This window comes from Drosophila subobscura, chromosome A (genome assembly GCF_008121235.1).
Source record: "Drosophila subobscura isolate 14011-0131.10 chromosome A, UCBerk_Dsub_1.0, whole genome shotgun sequence".
Lineage (NCBI taxonomy): Eukaryota > Metazoa > Arthropoda > Insecta > Diptera > Drosophilidae > Drosophila > Drosophila subobscura.
Genome location: NC_048530.1, coordinates 5,166,732 through 5,186,539, shown reverse-complemented (window position 1 = coordinate 5,186,539; position 19,808 = coordinate 5,166,732). Strand labels below are relative to the sequence as shown.

The 19,808-nt window shown below is 46.5% G+C and overlaps 2 protein-coding genes across 2 annotated transcripts in view; one reads left to right on the top strand and one right to left on the bottom strand.

Annotated features, from left to right (window-relative positions):
- The first annotated feature begins 320 nt into the window (after positions 1 to 320).
- The window catches only part of LOC117901976, a 37,766-nt gene continuing 18,278 nt past the window's right edge, over positions 321 to 19,808 (top strand). The window contains exon 1 of the mRNA XM_034812983.1: positions 321 to 880. Coding sequence (XP_034668874.1) covers positions 775 to 880 — 106 coding nt within the window. The 5' untranslated portion in view covers positions 321 to 774. The remainder of the gene's footprint in view (positions 881 to 19,808) is intronic.
- LOC117901993 (protein nullo) lies at positions 16,483 to 17,247 on the bottom strand. The gene has a single exon (XM_034813008.1). The coding sequence runs from the start codon at positions 17,212 to 17,214 to the stop codon at positions 16,483 to 16,485; it is 732 nt and encodes a 243-aa protein (XP_034668899.1). The 5' UTR covers positions 17,215 to 17,247.

The following is a 19,808-nucleotide window of genomic DNA, read 5'->3' as shown; positions in this document are numbered from 1 at the left end:
ATTTTAGCTAATTTAAATATGGAATACCAGTGGAATCTTGTTTGTCTTGTCATATTTTCAACTGTTACACTTAAAGCTTTCTTTCTCCAATACGCAGTAGATTTACTGACAAGGTAAAATGGCAATAACAAAAAGAAAATCCACCAAAAACCAATTTCAAATGTGCGCGCCCATTGGCTGTGCTCTTCTGTCGCCCGCTTGGCATGGCGACAGGCCGCTGCCGCCACAAGTTCGAATTTTCGAACACGCCAACCAGCTGTTCGACAGCTATAAAAGCTCGAAGCCAAATTTTGCGCCCTCTGATAATACGCTCTATGCTCGAGAGCAGCACTACCTCTCCTCTGGACAGCTCCACCACAATAGCAGCGCACTGCCTGCCACATCGCCCGAAACGAAATCGAAACGGTGTTGAGTTTTTGGCGCGCAATTTTGTCAACCTGCAGAAATTCAAGCTGCCATACGATAGCATAGCATTTTGCTTGCTTGTTTGTCTTTTTTTTTGCCGTGGCTCCCTCAGTGCGACTGTGTGTGTGTTTTGTGCGAGGATAATTGCAGGGCGCATTTGAAATATTGATGGGACAAGTGCAGCGACAAAGGGCTCAATAATTCAAGAGACTTGCAGTGCGGTGAGCCCCCTCAGCCCCCCATTGGTTATATGTAGCAAAAGAAAAGAAAACAACAACAAGTACGGGAACGGGAACGGGAACGTTAACGGGAACAACAATCGCTAACAATCAAACGGCGAGGATGAGCATGTGAATCCAATTGGCGGCGATGGCATCGAGCAGCAACAAGCCCAAGTACAGGTCCCACAGCGGTGCGGTTGGCACGCAACTTCGTTGGCTGGACTGCCTCATCCAGCTGTGCTTGTTTACCCGAGGTAAGTGGCCAGTACTTGAAGTGGACATGGGGGGAACCCCCCTTGCTGTGGATGACCGCACAGGGCCTTGCATGCGTGGTCATTCCAATCGGGAATATGCGTCGGCGTATGCGTAATTTATGGCACTGCTCCCATTGCAGTGGCTTCTACCCCTTCTTAACATAATTGAACTCAACTAAATTAAAACAGAAAGAGTCTCCTCTCCCTTCCCCTGACTGCAGAGGCGTTAATGTGCCACAGAGCCTCGAAGAGCTGCTGCTGAAGGAAAAGTTGATTCTATTTTATTGCGTAGTCTCGGGAAAACTGTGGCCTGTTGCCTCCCTGCATGCACCCAAAGCAAAACTGCAAGCAAATTCTAAAAGTGGGAGACAAAATTGCTGCAAACGATAATCCACGCTAAGTGGGAAAAACGTACGAAAACAAACAAACAAACAACTTTTCCTGTCGACGCAACGAAGCAAATTGCAATTATCCTGACTGGAAAAGTGTCAAGATTATAAGCCCACTTCTGAGTGGCCAAAAGGCCACCGGCCAGTGGAGTGCCCTTGGACAGGGTCTAAAAAGAAGTTAAAGGGCTTGGATTGAAGTTGTGCGCTGCGGTTGGACTTGAGTTGCAAAAGTTAATCAAAATTGCTCGAAATTTTCTAGAGGAATTTCCATTAAAAACAAAACTCATTTGAACTTTTTGCCTGCAAGTTAAATGCAAATAAAATGCCATCAGACGTTGAGGGATGTCTATAATATTATAGACGCTTAAATCAAAGAAAAAAGTCGCCAAGTAAACTCACCATCGGATGGAATGATAGTCCCTTGCCCCAAAGGAGCTTGTGGGGTACTTTTTCTGTTGGATTTTGGGTTTCCATTCACGTGTTTAGCTGCCTTCGGGTGGGACAGAACTGTCTTACACTTATCTGCATGGGATTTACCCTTCGGCGTGGCGCCAGCCCCGTACCTGTGCCCTTAACCCGTGGCATTCCATAAATAGACACAAATCGCAGTGGGGAAATCTCATCAGTCCGCTTAAGCGTGCCACAATGGAAACACCAGACAACAGGCAGACTCTCTTCATTGCGGCACTGTGTCCACTGTGCACTGAGAGAAATTCTCGAAATAAAAAGGCCGCAGAACATTTCCAAGCGCTAATGTGGCTTCAATATAAATTCTGTCAGTGCTGCTTCGGCATCCGTGGATTGCTTACAGCCTCACGTGGCAACAGCTCCGCACACAGCCAGTCTTAACTGGATTAAAAACGGACTCCCCAGGGGGGGTTGGAGCTCTGGTGGCTGTCACAGAAAGGGTGACTCCCGTACCCGAGTCACCCTGCACCTTGCTCAATATGGCGACACTAATCCCTCATCTGCTGCTCAACGCTCTGCCCCTTGCCGTCTGTTTGTTTGCAGCTGATTAGATGGCAGCACTCAGCAGCAGTGGCTATGGCAGTGGCAGTGGCAGTGGCAGTGGCAGTGACACTCCATTTAACTGTCATTCGCAAGCAGCCGCACCTATGCCATCCCCCCGCCCTGCTGCCTGGCTGGCTGGCTGGCTGGTAAACAGGTAAAGGGCAGAGCGTCTGACAGTTCCGCGTGCGTCTTATGAAGTTGCATTACGCATTTGCTCAGGTGGATGGCAGACGACTGAGTGCTTACGTCGTTTGGCCACGTCAGAGAGGTTGCGAGCGACGCCGTTCAACCTTGTGGCAGTAACCTGGGGCAGCGGTTGGGGCTGCGACAGGGACTGCGGCTGGGACTGGCACTGGGACTGGCACTGCGACCTGGCTGGGCATCCTCTTATGCATCCTTTGCCCATTTATATAAAAGATTCAGGAGACTTTTTTCTACTCCCCCTGGCCACTTGCACCACTGAAAAGTGTCAACAACAATGTGAATAATATGAATAAATGCAGAAAGTTTGTGCTATGGTCGAAAATATTGAATCATAATTCCATGCCTCGGTCTTGGGTCAGAGGAATTGCTGGCTGAGCTCTGATACCCTGGCACAGGCAGCCAGAGAATGGATCAGAGAAACTGAAAAAGCTGCTAAAATCATACTTCAGCTGAGAAAAATAAAAGCAAAAACAACGTTTAGCCGTAGGTGGAGAGCAGAGACAACCAATGCCCGTTGGCCAAAGATTTTGCACGGGAAATGGAAGATACAAATAGCCCACAAAGTACGGACAAAACTTGAACCTTGGAGAGAGTTTTGTAGTCCCAAGAACAACCCCATTGCTGAGCATAATTAATCCATTGCAATCCGAGTTTACACGTACAGACAATCCCATATCCTATTCGGTTATTAATAAGTGCAAATTGTTCGACCGCAACTCAATCGAACTCGAAATAGCTAAATACATTTCTAGTTCATTCGTTTGCTGTGTGGGTGGGGTGCGGGGGGGTGCGGGGATGGTGCCCTGGGGAATATGCCAAATGCCAAGAAAAATGAGCAAAATATTGCAGCGGGGCGGGCACTTCTTGGCATGTTTATAAACATGGAACGAGCGCCGAAGAAAGTTTTGTGCTGTGTTTTATTTTGTTTTCTTCTCTGTGCAAGCAAGCAGTAAACAACAGGAATTGAGGGATAAATGGAAATGTTAATACACTTTATTGATAGTGCAGATAACTTATGCTCTGCTGCCAATTACTGAGAGTATTTTTCAACAAACCAAACTGGAGGATAGGTCTATTTCCATAAACTATTTAAATAATCTGTGGCTTAAGCGGAAAGTAGGGTTGAAAGTTCCAGATCAAATCGAATTCATCTCGCAAATCGTTAAAGTTTTTTCCACGGCAAGGTCAGAGTGTGCGGCATCTTCCACAATATCCTTAACAATTTGCCACATTATAGCACACACACACACACAGCACACACACAGCCGCTTCAGCTTTTCAATTGCGAAGCTTTTCGATCTCCTCTCCCCTCCTTTCGTTTTGCTTTGCCCTAAAGGCAGCATCTGGCTGCCTGTCGCTGTTGCAATTTTTTCAAATTTGTCAACTTTTGTGGTCGACACGCCTCTCGCTCCCCCTCAATCTTCCGGCCCTTTGTATTTCCTCCAGCTGTCCTCCAAGGACACGCATGCATATGAAATATGTCGACTTTATTTTGTTTTAACGGAACAAACACAAAAAAAAAGGCAACAAATAATCGTACATGTCCGCAAAGAATGAACTTGCTGATGCCACGTACAGCAGGGAATAATTGTGTTTATTGTTTATCGAATGATTTGATTAAACTTTTTAAATTCAATTAAACATTTCGGACAATCGGCAGCGATGCGCGTAGAAGAAATGTGCCACAGATCAGTGGAATGAAATGAGAAGACAAAATCGAGACAACTCCAGGATTATCGGTAAAAAGAATTGATGAAATGATGCTCAAGTTCAGATTCCATTTATTTTCTTTTGAAGTTTTCCTCCTACTCTGATTGATTTATTTATTCTGCGCCCTTTGTGCTGCCTCAAATCTCTTCTGCTACCCTGTAGATAACGCTTACACACATTTTCGCAGGCCCCTCCGCCACTCGTGTGACAGAATCCTGTTTCTCCTCCATTGAATGTTTGCCAACTGCTGCTGCTGCTTCTGTTTCTGTTACTGTTTCTGCTCCCCAATTTGGCCCAAACAATTGTTGGCTCTGCCCTTCAACCCGAACACAGCTTTTCCTTTGTTTGCTGTCCTTGCAGTAACATTTCGTGCGTGTTGCCACGCCCACGCACAGCTCCCGAAAACTGCAAATGAAATGAAACGAATATTACAAATAATTATGTCTAAATGATCCTCACAGCAGGGGTGACTGTCGAGTGGGGGGAGTGGGGGTAAGCCTTAACCCTTTACATGGAAAGGTAAAGGTGAAGGCCACAGGCCACACACATGAACACAGGCGTCACGCAATCGAGTCGGGGTTGGCCCTTGATGATGATGATGCCCCCAAAAGGTCTCGCCACTCAATTCCCGACTAACATGCTCTAACATGCAATTACAGGCCACATCGACTAAGTGCAACACACACACACACACACACACACACACACACACACACACGGGAGCACCCATTTTGGATGGGCTTTCGATATTTGAGTGCTCATGAGCCTGGGCTATAACTTATTTTGAGATGCAGAAACACTTTCAGACAGAATCCTTCCATGGTTCAACGTGTGGACACTTCCGCAGCGAACATTGAGTTTTACCCTTGGGTTTTCGTTGCTTTTCTGTATTTCATTTATATTTTCAACAGATGAACTGCTCAATCCTTAAATTATCCTTTGTTCCTTCTAGCAAAAGTTGTCGCTCTGCGCCTCTACTAATGCTCACTGTTGGCTGCCATTTTCTCGTCCTCCCTTTGGGCAAGCATTAACACCCTTTGATTAAAATAGAATTCAGTATACATTTACAATACGTGCAGGGACATGCAAGGATACACGTATGCATGGGACACAGCATGTGCTGGTAACTCGAGCCCATTGTTGTCCACTTGAATGCAGCATTTTCGCTTGCATTTCCCACTCGTTGGAGTGCTGCGAAAATTAATTAAATTGGCATATTCAATTAGAGACAAACATGTCTCTCAAATTGCATTATTTATCATGGATCAAAGGAGTCTTAGGAGTCGTAGCAGCAAGAGGACACAAAACACATTTAACCTTAGGAAGGATTGGCTTAAGATATCAGCCGCATCCATCAGCATTTTCTCGTTGAATTTTCTATGGGACATCCTTCGAGTGCTTTGTCAGCTGTTTAGAAACTTGGGTCCGCTCCTTACGTGATTAGCTCCTCGGGCAAAGCTGCTGCTGGGCTTGCTTAATTATTTAAAGTGTCGAAAAGTGCGCTCCAAGTTGCTCTCTCTTATCCCATGTCTTTTGTAATTTCATTAGTGCTGACAACATGTTCGCTGTTCCTTTTCCTTTATACGATTATCCCGCCCTGTCGCTGGAAAATTGAAAGTCAATTTGAGCAGCAACTCGACTCGATTCGGGTTGCCTCTGTGCCTGCCTCGACTCGACTTGCTCCTGCCTCTGCCACTGCCACTCTCTGAAGCGCATTGAATACTAATGCAAAGTGACAACCGCCCCCCCGTAACCGTCCACCGAAATCCACCCACCATCTACCATCTACCATCAGGGTGAAGCATCGTTGGTAGCATTTTTGCTGTGAAAGTTCATTAAAAACCCATTGAGAATAGTTTGTGTGACGTGTGAAATTTTCAGATGGATTACCAACGCCTCTGCTGCTGCTGCTGCTACTGCTGTTTCTGCTGCCACGCCCCCCCCAAAAAACATTCCAAAAACACTCCATTCTCGTACAAGTGTGGAAATGTTCGGGGACCAAATGTGAAATGAAATATGAAATGTTTTGCCATTGCTCTAATGACCAAAGTGCGGTCGCAACGGCAGCTACGCTTAGGTAGTGGCACTGGGACAGGTAGCCACTGCGGCTAATCACTTTTAGAGGTTCACTATGAACAGGTACTGCTGGTACACCCTTCCCCCTTTCCCACCATTCCACACAAAGAACGAACGGAAGCAGCAGCAGCAGCAGCAGCAGCAGCAGCAGCCTGGGATGAGTGGGACACGGATAAGTGGAAGGAAGCTCTAATTGAAATCGTCCATCAGGGGAATTTGTGGCAACTTGGGGATTAAACTTGTAAGCTGCTCAATGGATAATTACCCAAATGGCTGCCCCCAAACGATGTCCTCGCCCTTGTTCACGTACTCGAGTTGGGCTCTGAGGGGACACTGCAAGGAAATATGTTTCAGCTTTCGCGCTGAGTGACCCACTGCGCTGTACCGCAGATGAGTTTCTCTCTGTTGGATTTTCCTTGGTGTCTTTTGGTGCTTTATTCATCTTTATCGCTTTGATCATCCATTTCGATTCGATTTGATTTGATTTGAAGTCTGTTTTTGTTGCATGTTCCGTTTGCAATCGCTTAAGTCAGGTTGATTTATTTCCCCAAATTTAAAGAGCATTCCAGCAGTTCCTGTCCCGCCACTTCCAAAATGCTCAGCTCAGCTGTGCAATTTCACTTTTGCCAGAGCCCCCGAAAAATCAACTTAAAAAAAAGCGTTCGAGTGTTTGAACTAGTTTTTAGCCACACAAAAGCAACAGCCACAAAGGCAGGAGCTGCAACAACACAGCAGCAGGGGCAACATGGTAGTGGCAACATGGAGCGGCAAGGTAACGACAGCACGGCTGAACCAACAAGCCGAGCTGCAGATGCTGAATGCTGAGTGGTGAATGGTGAGTGGGTGCCACAGTTGCAGTTGCAAATCTGCATGCAGCTTCCTCGTGCACTTCTGGATTTGTTTTATATGAGAGCAAAATTTCCATTTTTGCATTTTCTGATGCAGTTATTTGATTTTTGTATTCACTTCTGTTTTGCATTTGAATTTGAATTAACATTTCGGCTAGAACATTTTCATTTTGGACATTTGAACATTTTCCTGTTGCTGTTTATATTTCGCATTGAATTTTTCATTGGGTTAGGCATTTTTTTGTATTTCTTGGCGCGAATAGGATGTGTCAAAGTGCCGTTGAAAGATGCATCTTTATTTATTTATATTTTCCAGAATTTTCGAAACCATTTTTGTGTAACATTTTTCTATTCATTTTATGGATAACTTTTTCCCTGAAAACTCGCATTGGAAGATCTCCTATTGCTGTGCCAATAATTATGGTAACTATTGTAATAAATAAATAAATAATAAATTAAGCATTGAGGAATGTAATTATTAATTTACCATTAAAGAACAACTTTTAGCAATGCGATTTAAGCGCAAAATGAAATGCGAGTCTGAATATGCAGAGATTTCAGTGCAGACAGAAATTTACCCATAATTAAGTGTGGATTATGTGTAGTAAATTAATACATTTAATTGATGTCTGCATGCGTGTGTAAACCGTTTTGAACATCGCAGATTATCATCACCCCCTAGCCCCTATCCGCCGCAGCAGTACCGCCCCGCATTGATCTGTTGTGTCTGAATTGTAAACAAATATTTGGCCATCACCATCAATCAGTGGACTGGACATGACCCCACACAGCCCACCGCCCACCGCCCACCGTCTGTTTCCCCATCAATTTCCATTTAGACAAATAAAAAGGTGAAAGCGGTGCGGTGCGGTGCGGTGCGGCAGTCGTTTGTTTGTTTGAGTTATGCATATCGGGTCGAAAAGGTAAACATGCGAAATATGCTGGCCGAGACCCTAGACCACCCTCCTCCTGCTCCTCCTCCTCTCACTCTCTCACGCTGGCTCGCTACAAAGCATCAAATAAACCGAACCTCTAATTTGCATATTAAAGCAAGAGACAAAGCGGCACAGAAGATGGACAAATTAGAAGGCAAAAGTGAAAAGTTTAGCCCATAATTATGACCATGAGGCAGGCAGTGTGGTGTGGTGTGGTGTGGTATGCCCTCGGTATGGTTTATTTACATGCTTTGAAATCAATTTGACGGCTCTGATAATCTGCGTAGAGTGTGGGGACACAGCGACAGATAGACAGACAGACAGACAGAACCAAAACAAACGAGACAATGCCAGACAAAAGAAAGCAACCAGGGCAACCGCAGGCCACTGCGGATAAGGTACAAAGGGGATGTCGAACAAAGGTCGACAGCAAAAGCAGAAACCACACTAACGCACCACCAACCACCAACCAGCAACCACCCCTGTCATTATCAGCCTACCCCAACGCCCAACAAATCCCCACTATGGATTGTCTCTGGTCAAAGTTTATCAAAAGTTTCCACTGCAGTCGGCCGCGTTCGGATTTCCCATTGACTCGCAATCTGAATCTGAGTCGGAGTCTGGATTCGAGCCTTGGATTGCAGAGCCAGGCCAGGGTATCTCCGCTAAGCGGAAAAGTATGCTCAAGCAAGAAATTGAAGGCTCTCGCGTTATGCACTCGTTATGAACCGCAGCAAGATTGCATCAGCAGAGAGTAGCTGGAAGGAGGTAGAGCCAGCAGGCCAGAGCATTTAGTAGCAGTGTGGAAAGGAACACGGAGTTTCCTCCAAATGCTTCAACGATGATCCAACTGTTGTGAGAGCATTCGCATATCGAAGTGAAAGGCAAGGGAGTGGCAGTACTTCCCTGACCCAACAAAAGAATCTCTTGACAAACTTTTTGTGGTCGAAATATGCTCAAAGGATGTGGTGAGTGGTGAGTGGGCAAAGAGGCAGCAGTGTGTGTGGTTGTTGTGGGAATAGAGGCATCAATCGTGCATGATCTGTCACTGGGGCAATCATGGTAATTGGCACTTGGCCGGCAAGCAGCACGACAGAGCCTTGAAGAGCATTCGAAAATCGTAGCGTGCCTGGAATCGTGCCCCACATGCTACTCCCTTCCCTTCCCTTCCCTCCTTTCCTTCCTTAACTTCCAAATCTCTTTTCAAATTACGTTCGTTTTTATTTTTCGCTTTTCAAGGTTGCCCCTTTAAGTTGCCACCTCTTTGGTTTCGGCTGTGTCTGTGGCTGTGTGCTGCTCGCCCCGAAATCATAAAATTAAATATTCACATTGTGGGGGCAGGGAATCGAGGAATGGGAATGGTTTGGGATCGGAATTGGGCATGGTGCTGGGCTCCCGCCCTTGGGTCGTGCTCTGCAATTGACTTAATATCCTTTGGGCAAACAATCCGGACAGACCATGCCACAAAAACAACAAAAGGCAGCTAATAAAATGGCGCAAGAAGGCGGAAGAATTCGCAAAAAGAAAAGCTCACAAAAAGAAAAAACGCGGGAGGGCTACCGTTCCCTCAGTGATGGGGGGATGGGGTATGGGGAGGTAGGATAGGGTTGATTAGGCTGCAGTGGGCGGACGATTTGCAACGCTTTGTTGCACGCATCCATGGAAATGATTGCCGCTCATCGCTTCGGGCTGTTTCTGCTGGCTGTTAGTGCCTTTCTGAATCTCTTTCCCTTCGGTTCACCCATCGAATGGTTCTTTAATGGTTTCTGTTTCTTCCTATTTAGTTTCGCGCATGCACGTTCTTCGGCTCCTCCTATCAGGTTTTGCCTTTAGCTGCTTTCTGTTCTACCAGGTTTCAGCTGGACTTCTTTCCACTTGCTTCTGCTTGTTTACTGATCCCTCAGCTGTTCTGTTCCCTCAGCTGTTCTCTTGGCTCCTGTTTTAGTATTTCTTCTGATGCTTTTCCTTCCCTCTTCTGTGCCTATGTTCCAATAACTGTTTCCAAGGATTCACTCTCTTCTGAGTTCCGTGATTGCTTCTGCAGCTTATCCTTTCTTTCTACTGTTATTTAGTTGATCTTTAATCATCCCTTCGTTGCTCCTTCTCGTACTCCCTGCTGTTCCTGCATCTGTTTCTCCTCCATTCCACTTCCATCCCTGTGTTTTTTGCTGCTTCATTTGATGCTTGCAATTATGGCGTCATTTACATTATTTCCTTCAAAATGGCCAATCCATGGGACACGCCACCAGACCCCCAACACCTCCCCTGAAGCTGCTCCAGCTGCTCCGCGTGCCTTTTTTCAATGGCTCTTTCATTGCTGAAGCGCCCTGCTAAGTATACTATAGAATTTCGTATGCTTTTCTTTTTTTCCCAGCCATTTCCATTCTCCTTTTCTTTTGCTCAACTTCTTTGTTTTAGTTGGAGGGATGGCAGGGGAAGGTTGCTGGCGGGGAGGGGCATGTGTATTGAGTTGAATGATGGTAAATTATGAAAAGAATGCGAAAATTTACTGCTCCGCTTATTGTTGCGCATTTGCTTGGAAATAGTTGTGAAGGGAGAACCACAGCTGTGAGCGCGCAAAAAAACCAATACAAAATTTCCACTTCAATCTTTTGGCATACTTTTTTTTGATGGCAAGCTCATGGTAGAGTCAGAATATTTGCAAAGGCAAACGGCGGCAGACTTGAGTGCAAAGTGAAAGTGAAAGTAAATATGGAGCATAAACAAAAGCCAAAAGAATAAGCAAGGCCGCAAAAGGCGATGAGAGTAAAGGTAAATATTCTCAGCAAACTGAAAATAAACCGAACTCAAAGTTGAGATGAAAAAGTGATGCCAAAGATTCGCCAGGAATTGTGCCCAATTAGGGTTGACTCCTTGATGCTGACATGCATTTTTTTTGTATCAAAAAGTTCCAGAAAAACGTATTTCAAAATCGGCAACAACTTAAAGCTGTTTCCAAGCTTCCAAAACTGAGCCTAAAATAGCTCTTTGGCAAATCTTCTTTCAAACTTCATTTACGTGTCTTCGCTTCCACTGCGTTTTGGCATTTTCTTTAATTTTATTTTCTTTTCTTTTCTGGCGGTGTCCTTGTTCTCGCTCGCTTTTTAATTGCCACTTACGCGCTCTGGCTTAGACCAAAGCCCCCGCGTCAAAAGCTCTTACCCCTGCCCCCCCCCCGCTTCCTGCTGCAACTTTTGTTCTGTTTCTGCTTCGCCTTCTGCCTAATTTATATATTTTTTTTTTGGCAATGCCTTTTTATCCCTTTGTCATTTTGGGCTGGCAGGGGTAGTCGCAGCCTCTGCGACATAAATTAAAGTCAACTAATTGCGTATACGCAGCGTGTGCCTTAAGTGGGCTTTGGGCTCAAGGACAGCACGGCACGACGCAGTCTAAGTCCATTTTGATCCTGAATTTCCGCTCTCTGTCTGTGTACTTTGTGTTCTTCTCTCTCTCTCTCGCTCTCTCCACTTCCCGGCTTCATTTTATTATCCCAAAATTCTCGCGAATCCTTCTGAGGATTTGTATGGCCTTGATTTAGTAGTGTGCAGTGTCATTAAAATTTAATTAAATGCCCATGGGCAATCACATAAAGAGAGCACACAGGACACACAGTACGCAGTATACAGGAAAGGACACTGATGACGCCACAGCAGCAGCAGCAGCATCTGAATCATCATCATCTTCCGAGGGGAGAACATCATCAAGTGAAATTTGCTTCGTCTTGGAGCATGTAATAATTTATAACAGGATGAACTTGTCACCTCCTGCCGCTCACGCACGCACACGCATGCACACGCAAAGGCACACACACACACACACACACACATGGAAATGAACTGTTAAGAAGAGAGAAGAGGAACTACGTATGCAGACCCAAAGTGTAGCCTGCCACTCCACTCAATGTTTCATAAAGCTTTCTTTTTGCACGGAGCAGCTCACAAGTGGCAGCGAGTGTCGCCTTCCATTGGGCAATTTCAATTTCCATTCAAAATAGAAAATAAAACAATTAAAAGTGAACAAATAAATGTAAAAGTGAGAAACCTGAGTGAGAAGGCCCCAACCATAACCATCGGTATAATATAAATATAAATATAAATATAAATAAATAAATCAAAGCAAATAACAGAGCACTCAGCATTGACCACATAAAACCTTGTCACACATCAAAACCATCTATGAAATCAATGTATTTGTTGGATGTCTAATTATTGCTTATCAGGATCCCTTTGCCGTATGGCTCTCGATCAGCATTTAACATTTGCTGAGGTCTTGCAGCTTTCTACACGATTTTCCGAGCCAAAACCAGTGACACGGTTGCGTAGGCTCTGCCCCACATACGTACCCCGGCAGTAACAGGGCAAGCGAGGGAAAAAAATCATCATCATAATCGTCATTGTCATCGTCATCAGCCAGGCATGATAATGATAACAATAACAAAACAAGCGCAGCGTCAATGCCTGTTCGTAGAAGGGGCAAGAGCAGGGAGCAGGGAGCAGGGAGTGGGTGGATGGTGTGGGCTGGAAATATATGTATAAAGATTGTTGCCATATTGCTATCATTTGCACACAATCAGCGGCGGCGGCCTCAGCGGCAGCGTCAACGGGATGCGTAACGAGACGTGGGAGATAAGTGCAAAAAGAAGAAGGAGGAAGAAAGAGGCAAGCAAGGGAGGAAAAGCGGCAAGCGGGGCGGGGCGCAAAAGAGGCAAGAGAAAGTGCAAAAGAGTCTAAAGAGGGGCCACAAAAGAGGCAAGCGAGGGGCGAGCAAAAAAGAGACGACAAAAGTGGGAGCAAAATAATGTATGCATGGTGCTCGCACCCCCTCAACCACCGCCCATCGCCTGTCATTGGTGAGGAAATAAAACCGTTTGAACAGGATGAGAGCGCGGATGACGAGGAGATTGCTCGTCATCGTCATCGTACCTCACCTCTCCCCTGTCGCCTGTGCCTTCCCCGTTTCCGGCTCCTTCTCCGTTGTTGATGCTTCCCAGAGACCAAATTGCAGATAAAGTATAAATAAATTTTAATAAATAGCATAAAAAATCAAATTTCCCATCGGAATAAAGAGAAATATGCCACAATTTTGGCACCCACCAGCTGCTTGCCACGGGGCGGTGGGAAGTCGAGAGAGAGATACAATTTTACTTGTGGTGTGGCGGGAGTAAGTTGTGGCAAATACTCAGATTAAACTGAGGGGCAAAAGCGTCTCGGTGGAGATCGGTTAGATGATCGAGGCAGCACTCTTTTTGCCTGGCACAACGTTTGATTATCTAAATCCATCCTGAGCCCTAACCCAAAGACATGCCTTAAATGCATGAATAAATCATCAACGTTCATCCATTGGCATTGATGCGTTGCAAATCCAAAAGGTTGCTGCACGTCGGCCGATTGCTGATCATTTGGGAACAAATTGTACAAGCCGGTTAGATATTTGCACAAATTTAAGTTGCAAGTTTCCACGTAGTATGCCGCTACCCATCCACCCATTCATCGTCTTGGTGTATTTTCTCCATAGACATTTGCCTGTACTCGTCTGTACACATTCGTAATTGGCTATTAGTTTGGCTTTTGTTGGTTTTGCTGCGCTCTGTCGGTGCGCCGGACCAGCCTAGCACGTGACGTGAAGTGACTTTGGTTTCGGTTTTTGGTTTGTGGCTTTGGGCTTTGGGCTTTGGGCTTTGGTTTCTTGTATCGATTCGACATTTGCTATCTTTGTATCCGCCCCAGCCCCTCTGTGGCGTGGCCTCTGGGCTAATGGTCAAAGTGTTTCCATCGGATCAATGATGGATAATTGTGCAGGGCCACGCCACACATTTGTGTTGTTTGGTATCGAAAGGGGTTACATTTCTGTACCCATAGAGTGGCAGAGGGTGGCAATGCAAAGTCAAGGGATCCCCAAGATAGTTTACAGAAAAATCTCCACGAACAGAAGCTGAAAACGAAAAACGAACAAACATTTTGTCGAGTGATGTTGAGACCGTTGAGGCCTGGTCTAGTTTGAAATCCACCAGCTGCACCTGCACCCAATTGCAGCATTTTGGTTGTCTTCCTTTACATTTTCGGTGCGGGGCGTTGCTCTGGCTATTCCGCTGGCTGCTGCTGTGGCTCTTCCTTCGGCACATCCTGTGACTGTTGCTGTGCTTTTCCTCTAGCTCTTCCTGTGACTGTTGCTGTGCTTTTTCCTCTGGCCATTCTGCTGTCGCTGCTTTTGTTATGACTGACAAAAACTGTCCAGGTCACGGGGTCTTGGCTATCCATCCCATAGAAAACTTTAAATCTGACAAAGTTGAGTAAGTTGGCCAACGACTGTTTGGCGCTCGCTTTAGAGCTTCTGTTTACGAATTAATTTGCCAATTACTAGTCACAGACTAAGTGTACTAGTGCGAGTATGTGCAAATATTTCAAGTCCTCTTTCTTTTTCACTTATTTCTTAATATTTTCATTGCATTGTTCAAGTGCTTTTCTCTGGTCTTTTCTTGTCTTTGTTTTTCATACGTTTTTGGCGGGTTCGTTCAACTTGGCATCCGGCGGCTGGTCGCGCCTCGAGTCTCGAGTCTCGACAAATGCCGCAAAATTATTTCACTGGGCAAATTTGCATTATTGTGTGGCATCTCCCAGCCGCCATGTGCCACTGTCCACAGCTGGGACGGCTTGGCATGGCATATTTGAGTGACTGAATGAAGTGCATCCGTCAGCCCCGCGATGCCAATCGATTCCGAGTCCGAGTATTTTGGGGGGCAGCTGAACGGGCATGGCATCCACCCATCGTCAGTCGTTTCACAAATTGTAAAGCAAATTGGCTGATTGAAAAGTCATGAAAAGCGAGGAAAAGCGGAAAACTTTCTGCGCTGCTGAATGGGTAACCGAAAAAGTAAAATCCAAACCAGCATAAAGTCGGACACGGCCCCATCAAAGTGCTTCCCTTGGCTGCCCTCGCCCCTGCCCAAAACAGCAATTGCTAGAAAATATTCATTTTCATTTTCATTTTCATTTTCTCTTGATGTCTGCCTTTTGTCTGTTGTTGCATCTCATCATCTTTTGTTGTTTCTTGGCCCGCTTCTGGCTGGCTGGCGGCAACTGATTAATTGGCTCGCCTCTCATTTGTCTAACACCCATCAGCCATCCACCCATTCTGCCCCCATTCCGTTCTGACCCTGCGCCACATTCCAAGTGTCTACTTTGCTTGCGAGGCATTCACTAGGCCTTGCCTCGCCCCGCCTCGCCTCGCCTCGCCATTTGTTCAATAATTGTGATGCTCTCGATTCAGAATTCTGCGCATTTTAATTGTGCTAAAAATAGTGCAGAGCGCAGGGATCTACTCGGCATTAAGTATTAAAATCGGTTCAAAATATTCACACGTTCAATGTCAGAAAATGTACAAAATGCTGCTAATGCTTTGCTGTAAGTAGAGAAACCGAATGCGGGAAGCAAATCATTAATAGGCGATTTCCATCAGTTATTTAGCGCTATTAATGTTTTTATTGCCAGCCTTGTTACACTCGAGCCCCCGTTGGCTTTTTGAATTAAAATATGTAATCGGTCGTGTGGCTCGAGGTGTGATTGGAAAATTAAAAAATTCACCAAATATAAATTTCCAATTAAATAAATATAAGCCCAAAACATCAGCAAAAATGGCTGGCATAAATATGTGAAAAAAACAACATCGTCTTATGATATTCATTTGTGATAAATCTTCCATCGCTCGTCAAACAGCTGTCAACACTCTTCGCCTGTGCGGATCGCTTAGTCACTTAAAAAGTCAGAAAAAGACCACGCACAGTCGCTCTCGCTCTCGCTCTCGCTCTCGCTCTCGCTTTGCCTTGCTTGTGTTGTCTGCTGCGGGCTTTTCGGTTGAACAAAGACACGATCGCGTTTCGCAATAACAACTTAAGCTGGTTGTAAACGTTGCAACGGCTGCACGGGGAGCTTTCATCTACACGATTTGTCTGCAGCTTTGATCAGACAGAGGGCAGAAAGAGACAGACACAGCTCAAAAGCTCAAAGCACATGACTGCGTGCATGAACACGCATAGAAACGCAAAAACGATTTTGTTGCGAAAAACAGTTACAGCAGAGAATAGCCGAAAACGGTCTTTGCTTGAGCGCAGAGCGAAGTGTGTTTGGAGAGACACCCCAGCAGTGTTTACAGTTATTTGAGAGCTATGAAATCCACACTCCATCGAATGAAGTGCGTTTTTTTCCAGTTTTGTGTTGCACTGATTACCAGTTTGTATGTACATATGTACATATGTACATATATGTATGTACATATATCTTCTTTTCTACTGCCCCCTAATAATTCAAATAATATTTTGTTCAATTTCATTTTTATTACGAATTTTATTCAACTCCCCTGCTGGAGTGCAACTAGAACTAGGCTTACGAGCTATCACAATGTTGGCTATAAGTATCTTGGCTGGTTACCGCCACTCAGATGCGCACAAAGCGTTCGCTGCGCTGCGAAAAGTGAAATCCGCCGTAGTATTCCTCGAGGTCGCGCAGCTCACGTTCCAGCTGCGCCTCCAGACGCGCCCGCGCTTGGGCCTGGGCCTGGGACCGCTGACGGCTGGTGGAGGGCCCGCGGAGCGGACTGCGCAGGCTAAGGCGTCGTCGCACCTTGAGGTCGCCCACGTAGTCGTACAGTGGGGACTGCAGCGAGGGCAGTGGCTCCTCGGGCACCAGACAGCGGCTGGGATCCGTGTGCGAGGGGAAGCCCCGCGGCGTTGTCTGGCCAGAGAGTGCCTCGCTGGTGTTGTGCTGGGACTCCTTTTGCTGCTGCTGTTGTTGCTCCTGTTCCTGCCGCTCCTGCTCGAACATGCACTTCCATTGTGCGTAATGCAGATCGGCAGTGGATATGGCGCCAGAGCCAGAGCCGGAACCGGAGCCAGAGCTGGGCGTTGTCCGGCGCTTGGTTGGTGTCAGCAGGGTGCCGCAGGAGCCAAAGGATGAGCATCTGGGCATGGGTCGGAGCAGGGCACGGCGCTTAGCCATGCTCCTCTGTTTCTGCTTCAGCTTCTGCTTGTTCTGCGCCGGACTCAGGTGGCGCCGCAGCATGCGCAGTATGGTGGCGAGCCGTGGTGGCCGTAGCACCATGCAGCAGATCCCATTAGCTGCCTGACTGGTCGTGTCCTCGGATTGCTTCTTGGAGTGTGTGCTGCCCATGATGCTTTTGGATTGTTGATTGGTTCTCCGTCTCTCTCTGGTAGGTTCTTCTCTCTTTGTTGTCTCGCTGGCAACTGATGGCGTTTGTCCGCTACCCCAGGCTTTATATATCCTGGCGCTGGTACCTACAGGTACCCAACAGGATGGGATACCTGCCTGTTACCGTACCTGCCTATAGGGATTTGGGTGTTGGGTGTTGGGTATTGGGTCGTGGGTCGTCTTATTGCTACCTTCATAAAAACCCCGCCTGACCATAATCCCCTCTTGTTTTTGCATAGTTTTATGAGTGGCAGCAACATTTGGCGATGCGGGGATTTGTCTTTATGGCCACGATGCTGAGGTTGCACGTGCAACCAAATGTATAGGGCCTGCCCAGGCGATGTTGTCTAATGGTCCTGTCATTTGCTGTCGCCTGCTGGAATCCTCCTCTCGACATGTACAGCGTCTGGCAATTGCCAGAGGAGACGCCACTCAAGCTGTCGTACAGGCAGGCCACTTAAGCCGTGGGGCAAGCTGTTGCCTGCTGGATGCTGGCTTCAGGGGGAAATTGTTAATGAATTGCAGTGGCAGCCACTACGTACAAAGATCAGGGAGGAGCCATGAGCCCCCATACAGACACAGAGAGTGGCATTCGGATGGATGAGGGGGTAGCCAGGGTATGAGCTGTGACTTGGACGTCCAGCAGATTGCTTGCTTTGTGTGTCAATCAGGCAGCATTGGCCGTGGCTTTTCCATGTCAGCAATGCCCTCATCAATTTTGTTCCCTCAGCGCGTTCCCACTTTTGGCACTTTCTCTGACTCTTTCCCTGTCCCTCTGACTCTTTCTGTGCGCGGGTTGTGCCTGTGTTGTCCAAGCGGTTAATAGGAACGAGCTAGCATCAAAAGTGCATAAGTAAAAGCCTTGCCACACACACATTAATTAGATTTGTTATTGCCACACCTCTGGCCATGCCATTGAATGCATTTCCTAATTGAGTTTAAATGGAAACAAAACTCTCTTTTTTCACGCTCTCTGTCTCTCGCTCTTTAACGACACCTACAACTAGTGGCACACCCACTGGCTGCCCACTTTCTGAACATGTGAAAAGAGTGGCAGGAAGCGGGAGACAGGAGACAGGAGACAGCAGCCAGAGGGAGGAACGTGGCCGGTGTTGTGTGGCCTGTGGTCAGCTATGTCCTCCGGCGCTGTGGCGTGGGGAGCTGAAAATTCATTCGCAAATTCCAGCAGGAAACCAGCAGCCAACGAGAGGAACTTGTAGCAGAGGCGACGAACTCTGATGTACCCTGTAGATGCGAGGAGTTGCTCTGCAAACCAATTCGAGGACATGCCAATCGGAACTACAAATTGAGAGCAAGATCCACTGATTGGTTTGAGTATGATCAAAAAATATAGAAAAATATTTAACGCGGCCTTAAGTTCTCAGACAGCACTTCGGTAGGGGTAAAACAACTGCCATGTGCCCCACGCAGAGAAATAGAATGGGGGCGGTCCTTAGCAGAGCCAAAAACAAAAACAAAACCAGAGACAGAACCAGAGATGTGCACCGGAAGAGGGAGCAGGGAATTGGGAACAGAGACCGGTGCTGGGGACCTGGGACAGAGATCATTGTCGGTGGCAGTTGCCCTGCTAACTAGAAAGGGTTCCATGAAGGTCGCGGAGGGTGGATCAAGGGAACTTCTGTACATATTTGTAGCTAGGGGAGTGACAGAAACAATTTATCGGGCCCTTGGCCAAGCACACCTCTCGGCGGGCACGCCCGAAAGTATGCTTTGGGTGTGGGTGTGTGTGGGTGTGGGTGTGTGAGTGGCATCCCTGAAGAGAATGCCCCTGCCCCTGAACGTGCCTCTAAATATTGCTCCTATTTATGCGCCAGCCATCACATCCACTCGCTTTTAATTGAGTTTTGTTCGATGGTTTATTTGATTGCTCTGCGAAATTGCAGCCGACATGTTGGGAATCATCAGATAGCAGCTCCATTTGTATCTGCATCCATGATTTGTGTGCGGTGGCCTGTGGCCGGCATTTAATGCTGTTCGTGGGTCTGTGTGTGTGTGTGTGTGTGGGTTTTCTCTTTAAATATTTTATGGCAATGCATTTGTCAATGTCCCAAAACCGAATTGATTGCCATTTCCATTTCACTCGTCGGGGTTTTTCAATTAAATTTAGAGCCAAAATGCAGACTCCCCGCTGCTCACGCAATTCGATTCTTACCTGGCCAAAAATGAAACAACAGAAAATGGCGTGCGATTTTTACGAGCAGTCCAACATGTTGGCATACCATAAAACGCAACCAAAACGAATAAATGGAAAAACAAAAGACAAGAAACGACTGGCATACAAATCAGCGTTTCTTTTTTTGTGTACTCCAACCCTTTGCTGCCTTTCCAGCTCGCTCTTTAGAATACACACAAAAAAAGTGCATCTGTAATCCTTTTTTCCGCCAACTTTTTCCCCTATGCAAATCAAATTCCCTCGCCCACTGCTGCACATTTCAGGACAAGGACAAAGCATTGTTCGCGTTCCTTACGGGCTGTTCCTGTCTCTATGTGTGTGTGTGGGTGTAAAGGTGTCAACGAATTCCCTGGAGCCAAAG